This window comes from Excalfactoria chinensis, chromosome 6, assembly GCF_039878825.1.
Source record: "Excalfactoria chinensis isolate bCotChi1 chromosome 6, bCotChi1.hap2, whole genome shotgun sequence".
In the NCBI taxonomy this organism is placed as follows: domain Eukaryota; kingdom Metazoa; phylum Chordata; class Aves; order Galliformes; family Phasianidae; genus Excalfactoria; species Excalfactoria chinensis.
In genome coordinates, this window is record NC_092830.1 from 20,803,959 (window position 1) to 20,816,175 (window position 12,217).

The window sequence follows — 12,217 nt, forward strand, 5'->3', positions numbered from 1 at the left end:
CTAACGTGGAATAAATGAGACCTCATAAGGTCGAGGCATATTTGCCAGAGAGGTGATTAATGGAGAAATGTCAATGTCCTTGCGATCTACAACAGGCTTCAGAGTGAAGTTCTGCAGGATGGATGTTAAAAACAGGAATATCTCCATCCGGGCCAGACCTTCTCCTGCACAGATGCGTTTTCCTGCAAGGAAAGAAGAAAAAGAGAAGGAGGTGATGGTGGAGTACTTTTCCTGGCAACTTGTTTTAACCCCTCTGCCATGGAAGCTCTGACTTCTTAAAATGGTTGGGCAGCACTGCAGTCTTCTGGGTGAGTGAACTGAATTAAACTGAAGTCTCTGTGTTCAGAACAGTGTAGAGTACTGGGTGGGCCACGCAATTTGAAGTCTCCAGATTTTTTCTGTTCTTTTCCTGTTTAGTCACTAGTTTGGAGAGAGAAGTGGCATGGCTACAAGTCCCACTTCAATAATCTTTTGTTGGAGGATGCATTGGGAGGAGCTCTGGTACTTGTTAAGAAAAGGAGGTAAAGTGAAACTGTAGTACATGGAATAGAGCTGCCCAGAAGTGACCAGCAGATCTGCAGATATCACTGTTCAGACCGTGGTGGCAGAGCCACTGAAATTTCTGAAGAGCTTCGAGGAGAGGATAGTCTAGAACCTGACACAGAAAGATGACTTTACCTGCAGAGAATGGCGTGAAGTAGTCGCTCTTTCTGAAGGTACCATTTGCATTTAGGAAATGTCCTGGGTCAAATTTTTCTGGATTTGGGAATTCCTTGCAATCTTGCAGGATTGGCGACAGCAAAGGGAATATCATGGTGTCCTGGATTAGCGGAGAGAGAAGGAAGTTGAACTGGAAACATGCCAAAGTAAAGCCCCATTGAGCAGTTTCCAGAGCTGAGTACATGAGCAACCCCTTTGATTTAACTGCTGTGTGGTCCCATTATCTTCCACTGTCATTTAGAATTAGCACTTTTAAAATGACATGAGAAAATTTGGTAGAACTGCATAAATGGTGGGCAGTGCAGTATTGAGGGTCATTTAGAAGGCTTAGAGAAACAGGTGAGGTTTTTTTCATGGCACCCATTCTTATCTATGAGCCAGCTTGCTATCTTTCCATACAGATGCAGTTCATTCACTAATAGTTATTTGTATTGCAGACAAGAAGTAGCAAAAGATTGATACATAAAAGGAAATCATAGCATACAACATCATCCAACTTAATGCATAGTGGCACCTCAAAAGGACCAGTTCCTCTCCCAAATCAAATTATTCTGATTCTTTACTGCATCCCACTGTGTTTCAAACTGAAGTAAAGCATAAATAATATAGCACAGCGCAGCAAGAGATTATGGACATTCCCAGCAACAGACCTTGGGAATGAAATAGTCTCTGAGCATGGTGTCCTTGGTCACAGCATGTGGAACGTTAAGAGGAAGGAAATCAATGAATCTCTGGATTTCATGGATGACAGCATCCGTGTATGGCAACTGGCTCCTGTCTGCCATGCAGGGGCTTCGGTCTCGGCCAACCACACGGTCAATTTCCTTGTGAATTTTCTCTGTTAGGGAATAAGTGGATTGAATGGATGTTTTCCAAAACCTTTCCTCACAGTTGCAGCAAAGCTTGCTTTTCACCCCCCCATCCCAAGAATATATGACCATTCTTGGTACTGATGGCTCTTTCCTGGAAGTAAAGCTAAGACTGGTGGACATCACTGCTATTAGGGACTGATGCCACCAGTGGTAGTGACACAGATTGTCCACTCTGAAGCCATAGCTTAAAATACATCTTCAAGGAAATATTCCCTTTCCTCTTACCTTCAACCTCTGGGTGTTTCAGGAGAATCAGAAGTCCATATCTCAGTGTGGTGCTGGTTGTTCCTGTTCCCGCAAGGAACAAATCTATTGTGGTTCTGGTCAAGGACTCCACAGTGAAATGCGAGTTCCCTTTCTCCTGGAGGAAAATTTGGCAGAATTCTTTGTGTGAAAACAATGAGAAACTTTTCTACATAGGAGGTTTTGTGCCTATATGTTGTATGTGTTTAGACACACCCTCCCCAGAAGATCAGGAATGACAGTAACATAATCAGTTCTTATAGTGACATTTGGGATAGTATGGGAAGAGTATTGAATTACATCAGTGGGGCTGGTCAGCAGCTTTTCCTAGCTGTGGTTAGTGCTGTATGCCACGATTAGTTCTGTACTTACAAATCTTTCTTAGGAAAATTGAAAGAAATGAAGGTGTCAAGAAAAACAGGTTTCCCTCTGTGTGTGCAAACGCCCAGTGTGCTGCTACAACTGTGAGATGATGCAAGGATTCAAACAGTGGTTTTCGTAACATCCAAGGAGCTCTCACGGCTCTTATGTTACCTGTTGCATTTTGTTGATAAAAGCATCAGTAAAATCTCGAGGACAGCTGGGATCGAAAGATTCCTGATGTCTTCTTACGATTTCAGTAATGAAGGCATCAACTTTTTCAGTGTTTTTAATTATTGCTTTATGAGGTCCAGGTAGAGAATCCATGATGGCTGGGAAGAAATTGTAGAGCTGTAATAATAAAAGGAGGAAAATGCTTATTTTGGTTGATGTGTGGCAATAAATTTGTCCCCTCACTGCTGCTATGAGAAAGAGTAAACTCTCTTATGCATCATGGTTTCACTATACTGATGTAGAGACTTCAATTGAACTGCTTTGCAAATGCTCTTCTGATTTGGATGTACAATAAGATGTCCATAAAATAAAAAATCATACCAGTAATAAGTAACATGAGTGAATATAATTTTAATAACTTGATCCATTAATATGTTTGCTAATGCAATGAAACCACACAGACCTGTGTTTGTATTCTGTTCTGATACTTGTTATTTTCTTCCAGCATTTCAATTAAATCCAGATATTTCTTGTCCTCATAGTCGAACCGATCTCCAAATACAATGGAGCAGATGATGTTGGAAACAGCATGGATTATGAACTTGCCAGGGTTGAAAGATTTCTCTGCAACAACAATGACAGCAAAGAAAAGGTAACTTGTTTTCAGTTCTTCAGTCATCATCTCCTCCCTGATGCCTCCAAGGAACTTTTGCGTTCACTTGGGACCCAGATTTTTGTAGCCCTCTAAGAAGATAGTGAGAGGCTTATCCAATTGGTACTTATTTACTTGTAATTAATTGATTATCCTGAATGAATTGTTTTTGTCCCTGTTTCGTTCTGTTCTTTCTGTGACTTGTTTCCTCTTCATCTGACAAACATGTCTTGCAGCAGGACAGGCTATTTATTAGAGACTGCCTGAAGAATCCCACCAAAACCCAATGAAAATTCAGATACCCCTGATCAAAAGTAGAGTTTTAAACAGCACGGCTACAGAATCTGCTAAGTAAATAACTATGGAAGTGTGAGAAAAAGCGAGATTAGATCCATGAAAGACAGGAAGGTTGAACCTGGGGAGCCCAGTAAGGTATATCTCAAGTACAGAAGATGAGAATCATCAAGATTGGAAGGTATAAAATACAAAAGGAAAAAAGACTGAAGAGAAAATTATAATGTTAAGGATCAGCCTCTTGCATGCAGCACTGGAGCCAGTCCTTCTCTGCCTTGCTCATGACTCCTCACCAGCAAAACCTTGTCAGATATCCTGTCAGAAGTGGTAAGCATAGTAATGCTCAGCATAAGTAAGACTAATAAGTTAGTAGTACTATATATGTATTGTTAGCAATAAGAGTAAAAATGCTTCTGACTTTTCAGTTAATTGTGAAGCCTTTTAGTACACATTAAAACACAGAACATATTACATAGCATAACAAAGTGACGGAGGCATGCAGTGAGGGATACAGAATGCAGAATCAGTAAAATGAAAAGAGCAATACAGATGAGCACGTTTTCTCAGATTGGTAGCAGGGATTTTTATCTCTGAATCCAGACTGAATTTTCTTATGCTCTCATTGCAGATATGCAAGGTTTCCCAGCAGACACACATCAATGTCCTACCATGTGTGTTCCTGATTCTCTCCACCAGAAAATGAGCTTCCTCCTGGATTCGCTCCTCAATGCCCTTCTTCCCCATTCCAAAGTCACGCAGGGTGGTGAGGGCAAATCGTCGGAGCTGCCTCCATGTCTCCCCATTGCTGGTCAGAATGCCTGTCACAAGAAGGAACAACAGGGATTCCATGAGGAAGTAAATTTTCTGCCCTCACTCCCATTCTGGAAGAGATATCTACCACAGTTTCTGTATGCCCCAAACCCTAGCTTTCCTGCAGTGATGGAGATGACAAACTGATTCATCTGATCTTTATTTCCAGAATAAGATAAATGACACTGGGCTGTCAGTAAAAGGGAACGCTGGCACTAAAGTCATCTTGGCCACGAGCAGGTAGCCTAAGACAAATACGCACATGATCAGGGATGCACCTTCACACATGGTATCATTACTGAAAATACCATGGGACAAGCATTTACTTGAATAAATGCTTGCTGGGAGCTGTTGTGGTGAATGAGCCCAGGGCCTAATCTTGAGTGTGAGCCTTGCTTGAACAGCCTATATTTGCTTGTCAGTGTTGTGTTCTGGAATATACAGTTGAGGGCTCCTGAGCTGTAGAGCCTTTGCCAGCATTTTCAGAAAAGGAAGAATAACAGTAAGATCTTAGAGGTACCTTTTGTGAACAAAATTTTATCCTGTATGTGAAGGGTGCTGGAAATAGAAAGGAACTCACTAAAGCCAGCCTAGGACCTTAAACAGTTCTCCAGGGCTTCAACCTACTGCTAGGTGCAAGTAATGAGTGTGGATTTTAATACTTTATTCGTGATTTTATGTACAAATGTCGTATTATCCTCCATTTACTCCTCTGCTGCCCTCACAGAGGGTTCCTATAGCAATGGCGTGATCATCTTTGTGTGGCAATGTTACCAGGAGTGTACCTGTGCCTTTGAAAAGTTTTTCAATCAGAGGCAGTATTGCTCTTCCACTGAAGGCTTCTCCATTATCAATTAGGGCTTCTTTCACAATGTCGTAGCCATACAGCACCACAGCCTTTTTGGGGCCTATATATATTGTGAAGATAGGACCATACTTTTTGCTGATCTGCAGGAAGGAAGAACACAGGGAATGACACATCTGGATGTCAGTCATGGAAAGTTAAGTTTGCAGGTCTTCACCTGGTGAATAAGACCCCTGCTCAAATGTTTTGGTAACCAATTAATTCCTTAGCTCTTTCCCATCCATCTACCACCACCCCATTACAGTAACTTCAGAAATAGGCTCCACAGCCGAACTTACTCCACCTGTTCTCTCCCAGGCTTTGCAGCACAGGCCTTTTTTTTTGACAGATGCATGACAGTATCCAGAGGAGGGAACAGGCAACACCATTCACCTTCAAACTAATTTGATTCATCCCTTATACTCATGACAACCCCTCCCAGGATATTATACCTACATGCCAGGGAGCTGAGGCAGCAGGAAAATAGAGCAAGGTTCTCCCTAAAACAGGGCTGGGCTCTTTAGTGAGAGCAGTGAGGAGATGAACAGAGAAGTGTTGTGGTGGATTTGGTAGAAGCATCAGAACCTTGTCTGGAAATTAATTGCAAATTGCAGTACAGGCATAAGGCCAGTGCAGGTCTTGTCATCTGTATCGTAATTCCAATAGGTAGTGTGATACATTAAAAGCAAACAGTTACGCAGAAGCTGTGAATTAAGCTGAGGCTGTCAGGATTGAGCTTTGTTCTACTGGCAAGGAAGACAACATAGGAAAGAAAGAGACAGTCTTACCTCCTTAAAGCTTCCCATCAAGTTCCGTGGGTTCAGCTGAAAAACATTTCCGATGATGGGGATTGGTGTGGGACCAGGAGGCTCCTTCCCTCTTCGCGATGCACTTCTCCATGCAGCAATGAGAAGACATGAGATACAGACCAGCAAGAGGACTGTGGGCCATCCCAGAAACTCCATGGTGGGCAGAGGAAGAGATGTCAAGTGTCAGGAGAGTCTGATCTGGAACTTGCAAACCTGAGGTTATTTATAAGCTGTAGAACAAAAGCACATGAATTAAATCAGCCAATATCACATCGCTGTTCCTGCTGAGGCGGTGGATTACTTATTAATCTGCTGAAGATTAGAATGAGCAAACTAGGGATGAACTCAGTGTTTGCTCTGGCTTTTTTACACATACAGCTGGCATGTCTTTTGGAAATCGTTCATGTGGTAGTAATCATGGTCTAATGCTGCCAAATGAACACAAAATGAAGAAATACTAGAGCCTAGCTGCTGATTGTTTGCATCAACTCTTGCTGTTGTCCATATGCATGGGATAACTCCTGTTAGCCACTCCAGCATTTGTGTGCAGTGAAGGGATCTGTGGATGTGAAAAGGGAATCACTGCCATTTTTTTCTTAGGTATTTCACCTTCACTTCTTGAATGGTATAATGACTTTGTTCTGAGGCCAAGCACACAGATTCTTGAGAAATAAACTCTGTTTCTCCTAATCTTTTGTAGGCACTCCAAACTGTCCATAGCATTTGCATGAGGAGTTCACAAGTTAGCCACAAAACACTGAGACCTGTAGCAGCCTGTGGTCTCCTTCAATATGTGATGTTTCAAGAAACATCCTGAATATCCAAAGATGTTTAGATCCATGAAAGTGAATGGCATGCTGATCAGGGAATGACAGAATGAATGTTTTCTTAACAATTATTAGCTAATGTGATGGAATAGCTCACATGAAATGCTAAACTTCACATTCTTTTTCCTCAATTTTCATTTTTTTTTCATTTAATCTTCAGAATCCAGCCGTCAAAATCCTGTCCAACAAAGGAAACAGCTTCAGAATATATCCCTCCAAGCATGGCATGAGAAATTTGATGGATTTCAAAGGAATGAAGATCATTTTTTTACAGATTAACAATTCCATACATACCACAACAAAACTGAAAAAAGATTCAGTTTCAGAGATTCAAATGCTGCGACACAACCGTGTGTTTAATGTGCTTTAGTGAGGAAAAAGACATGCATTAGGAGTGTGCTGCAGCAGCTTCTGCTCTGACTACTTTTGGGGCAGCCCCTATGCAGGAACACACTAAAGCAAGACACTGCGCTGCTGGATAATCTGCAAGTTTGCCAGCTGCTCTGGAAGGCATTCCTTTGTTTTCTGGCAGGTCAAGCTGTGACAAAATTTTTGCTCATTATATTTTCCTCCACTGCAAGCTGGATATTAGGGGACCCATATACTAAGTAGGAGGCCCAGGAAAACAAAAACGGCCAAGCATTGTTTAACCCATCAGGCAGCTGAACACTACACAGATGTTTGCTCCCTCTCCCCAGATGGGATGAGGGAGAGGACTGGTAACAGAATAGGACTAGTGGGTTGAGTGGGTTGTTTACCAACACAGAAGAGGAAAGTGGAACCAAAAGTGCAATTATAACTATATGTAGGTGCAGTGTAATTACTTTCTGTCTGCTGACTGATGCAGAGCAATAGTACAGTGGCCTGCCAACCCACAGCCATCAGCAATGCAAGATCTCATCCCCTGCTGAATTAAGGAAAATAAGTTAGGTTAAAAGTTATGTGCCTTTATAGCAAATGGAATAGGCAGCTGCAGATCTGACCTTTCTAAGCCAGGATTTAGCTGCCAAAAATAGATGTTTTTCTACAGAGTTAGAAAATTGGTACAGACATCGAGTCTCCTGTTTCTCCAAATAACATTGTTAGCTATCCTGTCTATGGAATGCTAGGTAGCTGGTGCAGACAGTAAAGCCACAAATTAATGAAGAAGCAGCATATTAGTGGATGGAGTTTTAGCCGATAAGACTTAGCTAGAGTTAAGTCAGCATTCTTCTGATTTGACTCAGGTCAGCAAAAAGGACATCCAGCCATCATCAGAAAAGACCACCAGATGACCACGGAGAGATACCATGCATGTGTAAAGGAACTAAGAATCGGGGTGGGGAAAAATGACAGTCATTTTGGGGACTTGACCCAACCTTTTCTTTGACATCTAATGCATATGTAAGCAGCTTGTTCTTTAAGCATGTGCCTTCTTGCCATCTGGTATACAGGCTTGGAGAGAATACCCCCTTCCTTCCTCTAGCATGAATGTGCAGCACTGAGTAAACATGCCTACTTTATGACTATGTTATAAAGTTTGATTGTTGGTTATAAAGTTTGATTCCACACATCACCGCCAACCAACAGCCAGTATTGCTTGAGCAGCAGTGGCCCTCTAGACAACTTCCACAGCTTTATGGCCATCTGCACTGTGTCAGAAAATGCTAAAACAGCAGCTGGCATCATTTGTACAGGGAAAGGGACACAGTTCTGCACAGATCATGAGCTGCAGAACACCGTTAGCCAGGATATAGATGCTAAGTGTATATTTGTCAAAAGGCCAAGTCATGGCAGAAAAATCCACTGAGGGTACTCAAAAAATGCCCAGGAAACTCTGGACGACAGAGAGCAATTCCTCCATGGCTGCATTGCTGCTATCCTTCAGACCTCATTTTCAGCCAGTGTTAAACAGGATCAAGATCTGACTGGACTGTTGTCACGATGTTGTGCACCCATCCTCAGGCTCCTACGTCTGTATATTAACATGTATTATTTCATTGAACTTTCTCATTTAGCAGATTAACCTGTTGAAAACATCACGTCTCTTCTGCTGTAAAGTACATCTCTGCTGCTAAAATCTTATCAATTTCAGTAGGATTCATTCTAGCCCCTTGTAGAAAATCACAGAGTCAACTCCTGCCTTACAGGAGAAAGGCTTTGTCATAACCAGAGGTATTAAGATTCAGTGATACATTCAGGATTCAACAATTTACAAAACATGTCTACTTGTAACACACTATGCAGGCAGTACTCAAGACACAGACCTTGCCATTATTTTTCAGGTGACTTCAGAAATGCCATTTGAGCATCCAGCACAAAAGGTTTGGTTAAATATTTGTGTCTGAACTCACAGGATCCAAAACGCAACTCAGCTGACTCAGGACCAAGCCAGTGACATGGCTTTGTTCTTCAGTCATTTAGAACATATAACAGATTGCTACATCCTGGCTTGGTCTTTGAAAGGGCAAGGAAGTTCAGGCCTTATCACCTGTTAACTACTACAATATAGAAAACGGATGAAATATCATGCATTTAAAACATGAAGAAAAAGTAACTGAGTGGAAGAGAAGGACACGTACTATGATTCATTTTCCATACATGAAAGGTGTGAAAAACATGACTTTCAACAAAAAAGTGTCAATAACAATAACATCAAAATCTGGTTATATACTTCTGCCTTGCAAATTTCAGATGAGTCTCCCTGTAGTTAGTGGTAAGGCAAAAGATACACCGTGTCCCACAGTGGTACAGTACACAGTCTTCTGTTAGTTTTCAATAGCATGAACAATCCAACCAAACAAGGTATAAACAAGAAGCTAACCAGGCATATTGTACAGCCTCTCTGATATTTCACAAGGACTTGGCAAGAAGGATATTTGATTTGCCAGTTCAAATGACTTGGTTAAAGGTTTCTTAATGAACTTGGTTCATCCAGGCAGTGGCCGAGAGGATCCAAAGTCAGAAATTCTACATAGCTTTTGCTGAAAAGCATGCTGAACTTCCACAACCTTTTTCATTGTACCTTTCAGTGCAAAGTACACTGAAACCTCAGACTACAGCTTTTAAGGAAGAACTATGATTGCTTATTTCATCCAAGCGTGCTTGACAGCACCTGCAAATCAAGTAAGGGTGAAGAAAAAGAGCATCAGCACTCTTGTTTTACATCATAAAGTGTTTTTCTAAGTTTGCACCAAGTTTCCCCAGGCCCTAGCCTCAATACCTCAACAAGATTCATCCTTATGCATTGTGGCTCATGCCATAATTGACACACCCACACTGTACTGCTGGAAGGCGAGGCTATGCAAGGGTCAAGGAGGTATTTCTGAGGTGTTTCTACAAGGAACCAAAATAAAGCTTGGTTGATTAATAATAAGGAGTAATCGGGAGTAAAGAACAAACTCTGTAGGTAATAATCTGATATACTGCTTATGGCTGTGCTAGATGAAGCAAATTTTTAGTTAATAAATAAATAAATGAATAAATAAATAAAAAAGAAAAGGAACAAAGAAGACAATTTCCTTTCTTTATGTGCTTCTTCTCTCACATCTTTCCACTTATTTCCAATTTTTAGTTGCAAAAGAAAAGCTCAAAACCAAACTGGCATGAAGTGATCGTATCAGTCAGAGCTTAACCATTCTGTTCTCATTTCATTTTATCACCTGGCAGCAGAACAGCACTGTTGGAAGCCAACTCTAGGGAGAGGCAGAGCAAGTCACACACTCACAGCCAACGATCCACGTCAGAAAAAAATCGCTGAAGGAAACCTGCCAGAGTATTTCCCTTACTCCAAACGTACTTTCCAATGAACCCAAAATTGCAAATAAGAAGCCCCATTGACAGGTGTCAGTACACAAGGACAATACAGCATTTTCCCCCTCTTAAAGGGAAATAAACACTTCCAACGGTGCGCAGATCCACAGATTTCTCAGGCACTCTGCAATCTCTTTCCTCCCAGAACACCTCATTTACCTCACTGGTAGCACAGTGCTGTAAGACCCAGTCAGCCATGTGCAATGTAATTACATCCACAGAGAAGGGTCACATAGACATATCTGACATACCTAAGCCTGTAGCACTGCCATATACACACCATGCTTGGCAGTGGTGCTAAAATTAGGGCAAATCTGTGTGATGTTCATTAAGAGCTAATGGTGAATACCGTAGACACCTTGCCAGAGAAACCGCACTGAGATCTTGGTGTCTTGTGCCCACTGAAGCTAGACGCCCACACAAGTACTGTAACACCTAACAGACAGAAATTCTTCTTTCTGTCTCACATGCTGCTGCTACGACAAACAGTTCAGACAGACAGTCAGATCTTTCAGATCATTTCTAGTGCTGCCTTCTTACATCAGCTTTTTGCCTCCTATCACACCACAAGCAGCCAGAACTGTACTCCATCCACTGTTACAGGTGTCACAGTTTTGTCTGGTATAGACTCATTTGTATTTTTGGAGGCCTCTAGGATGCAGCATTTGGGATTTCTGATCAAAATGCTGGTGACAGCATACGGATGTTTTAGTTGTTGCTGAGCAGCGCTTACACGGAACATGTTGTTATACAGTGAGGGAGGCCTTTAACTCACCTAACGATAGAGACAAGAGGAAAGAAGCGGAGGAACTGGAGTTCCAGTAGAAGGTAATCTGTGTGGTTTTTTTTGTTTGTTTGTTTGTTTTTTTCCCCTTTTTCATCCAAATCTGATAAGTTTTGGAAAGCAGACAAACAAACAAACACTGCTTGTAATCATGGTGGTGTTTCAGTAAACAAAACCACATGGCTTTATTCTGAAGTCTATGTACTCTTAACATCGGAAATGTGTTAAAATTGTTTTTAATTAACTTAGAGATTAGCAAAAGCAGAGTCCTTGCAACACGATCCCAGAGGTAGTCGATGGAGTTGGCAGGCTCCTGCCTGCCACTGATGCATTCTCTTTGCCAGAGAACTAGTTTGGAAAAGTGTTTGGAACTAATATCGTCATTTACCAGCTCGCTGAAAGGCTGGTAGGAACTGCTGCCAGTGTTAACCAATGTTAACCAATACTGTGTTATTCTGAAAGATGAGCAACTGCTGCTCCACTGGATCATCCGTTTCAGAACAAAACAGGAGGAGGCAGGAGGGAGCATACCCCATTACTTTTCCATCCTACGAGGGATTGTGGGGCTGGGCCACTTGGAGCGTTATTAGATCCCAGTGCCCTCTTCTGGCTGTTCTGGCCGTGCTGGGATTTGCAGACATCCAAATTAATTCTTTTCCCATATTATTATTATTTTTTCCATTCCAGCTAATGCCAGTAACACCATAGCACCCAGTATCCTTGACAGGGGCTGGACTTCACTCTATTCCTTTCTTTATCTCAAACTCATTGACCGTCTCCCTCCATCTGTCTTGTTCAGAGAAATAAACAGCACCCCCTTCTAGCACCTCGTTCTGGGGTAGATCAGGAAGGTCCAATGTGCCAGCAGTGCACTGAGGGAGATCAGGGTCAGGCTCTGCAACCGCACTGTAAATGTGGCTGCAGGAGTCCTCATCTGAGGCATTGCTCCTGAAGTAGTAGGGTCATTGTCCTCTGTGTCAGTGCTATCAGATGCTGCAAGCATGGTGGCCTCTGAGTTCCTTAGGAGAGAGGAGAG

General features: G+C 42.0%; 1 protein-coding gene across 3 annotated transcripts; it reads right to left on the minus strand.

The window, feature by feature from the left end:
- LOC140253766 (cytochrome P450 2H1) lies at positions 1-6,102 on the minus strand. Of its 3 annotated transcripts, none has more exons than XM_072339598.1 (9): positions 5,758-6,102; positions 4,911-5,073; positions 3,984-4,133; positions 2,858-2,993; positions 2,370-2,571; positions 1,818-1,953; positions 1,371-1,558; positions 679-820; positions 1-182 (listed from the first exon to the last, which is right to left on the minus strand). In XM_072339598.1, the coding sequence occupies exons 1-9, from the start codon at positions 5,932-5,934 to the stop codon at positions 1-3; spliced, it is 1,476 nt and encodes a 491-aa protein (XP_072195699.1). In that variant the 5' UTR covers positions 5,935-6,102. The 3 variants fall into 3 exon arrangements, with proteins under 3 accessions (XP_072195699.1, XP_072195698.1, XP_072195700.1); XM_072339597.1 differs by having other exon boundaries at positions 2,370-2,546; positions 2,833-2,993; XM_072339599.1 differs by lacking the exon at positions 2,370-2,571 and having other exon boundaries at positions 2,833-2,993.
- Positions 6,103-12,217: the final 6,115 nt, after the last annotated feature.

Bases quoted from the DNA above. Each gene is read 5' to 3' on its own strand.
- LOC140253766 (XM_072339598.1), bottom strand. From the start codon at position 5,934: ATGGAGTTTCTGGGATGGCCCACAGTCCTCTTGCTGGTCTGTATCTCA. The intron at 2,572-2,857 runs GTATCAGAACAG...AACCAAAATAAG, and splicing joins ATGCTGGAAGAAAATAACAA to CATTTTCCTCCTTTTATTAT. The intron at 821-1,370 runs GTCTGTTGCTGG...CCGCTAATCCAG, and splicing joins GAGACTATTTCATTCCCAAG to GACACCATGATATTCCCTTT.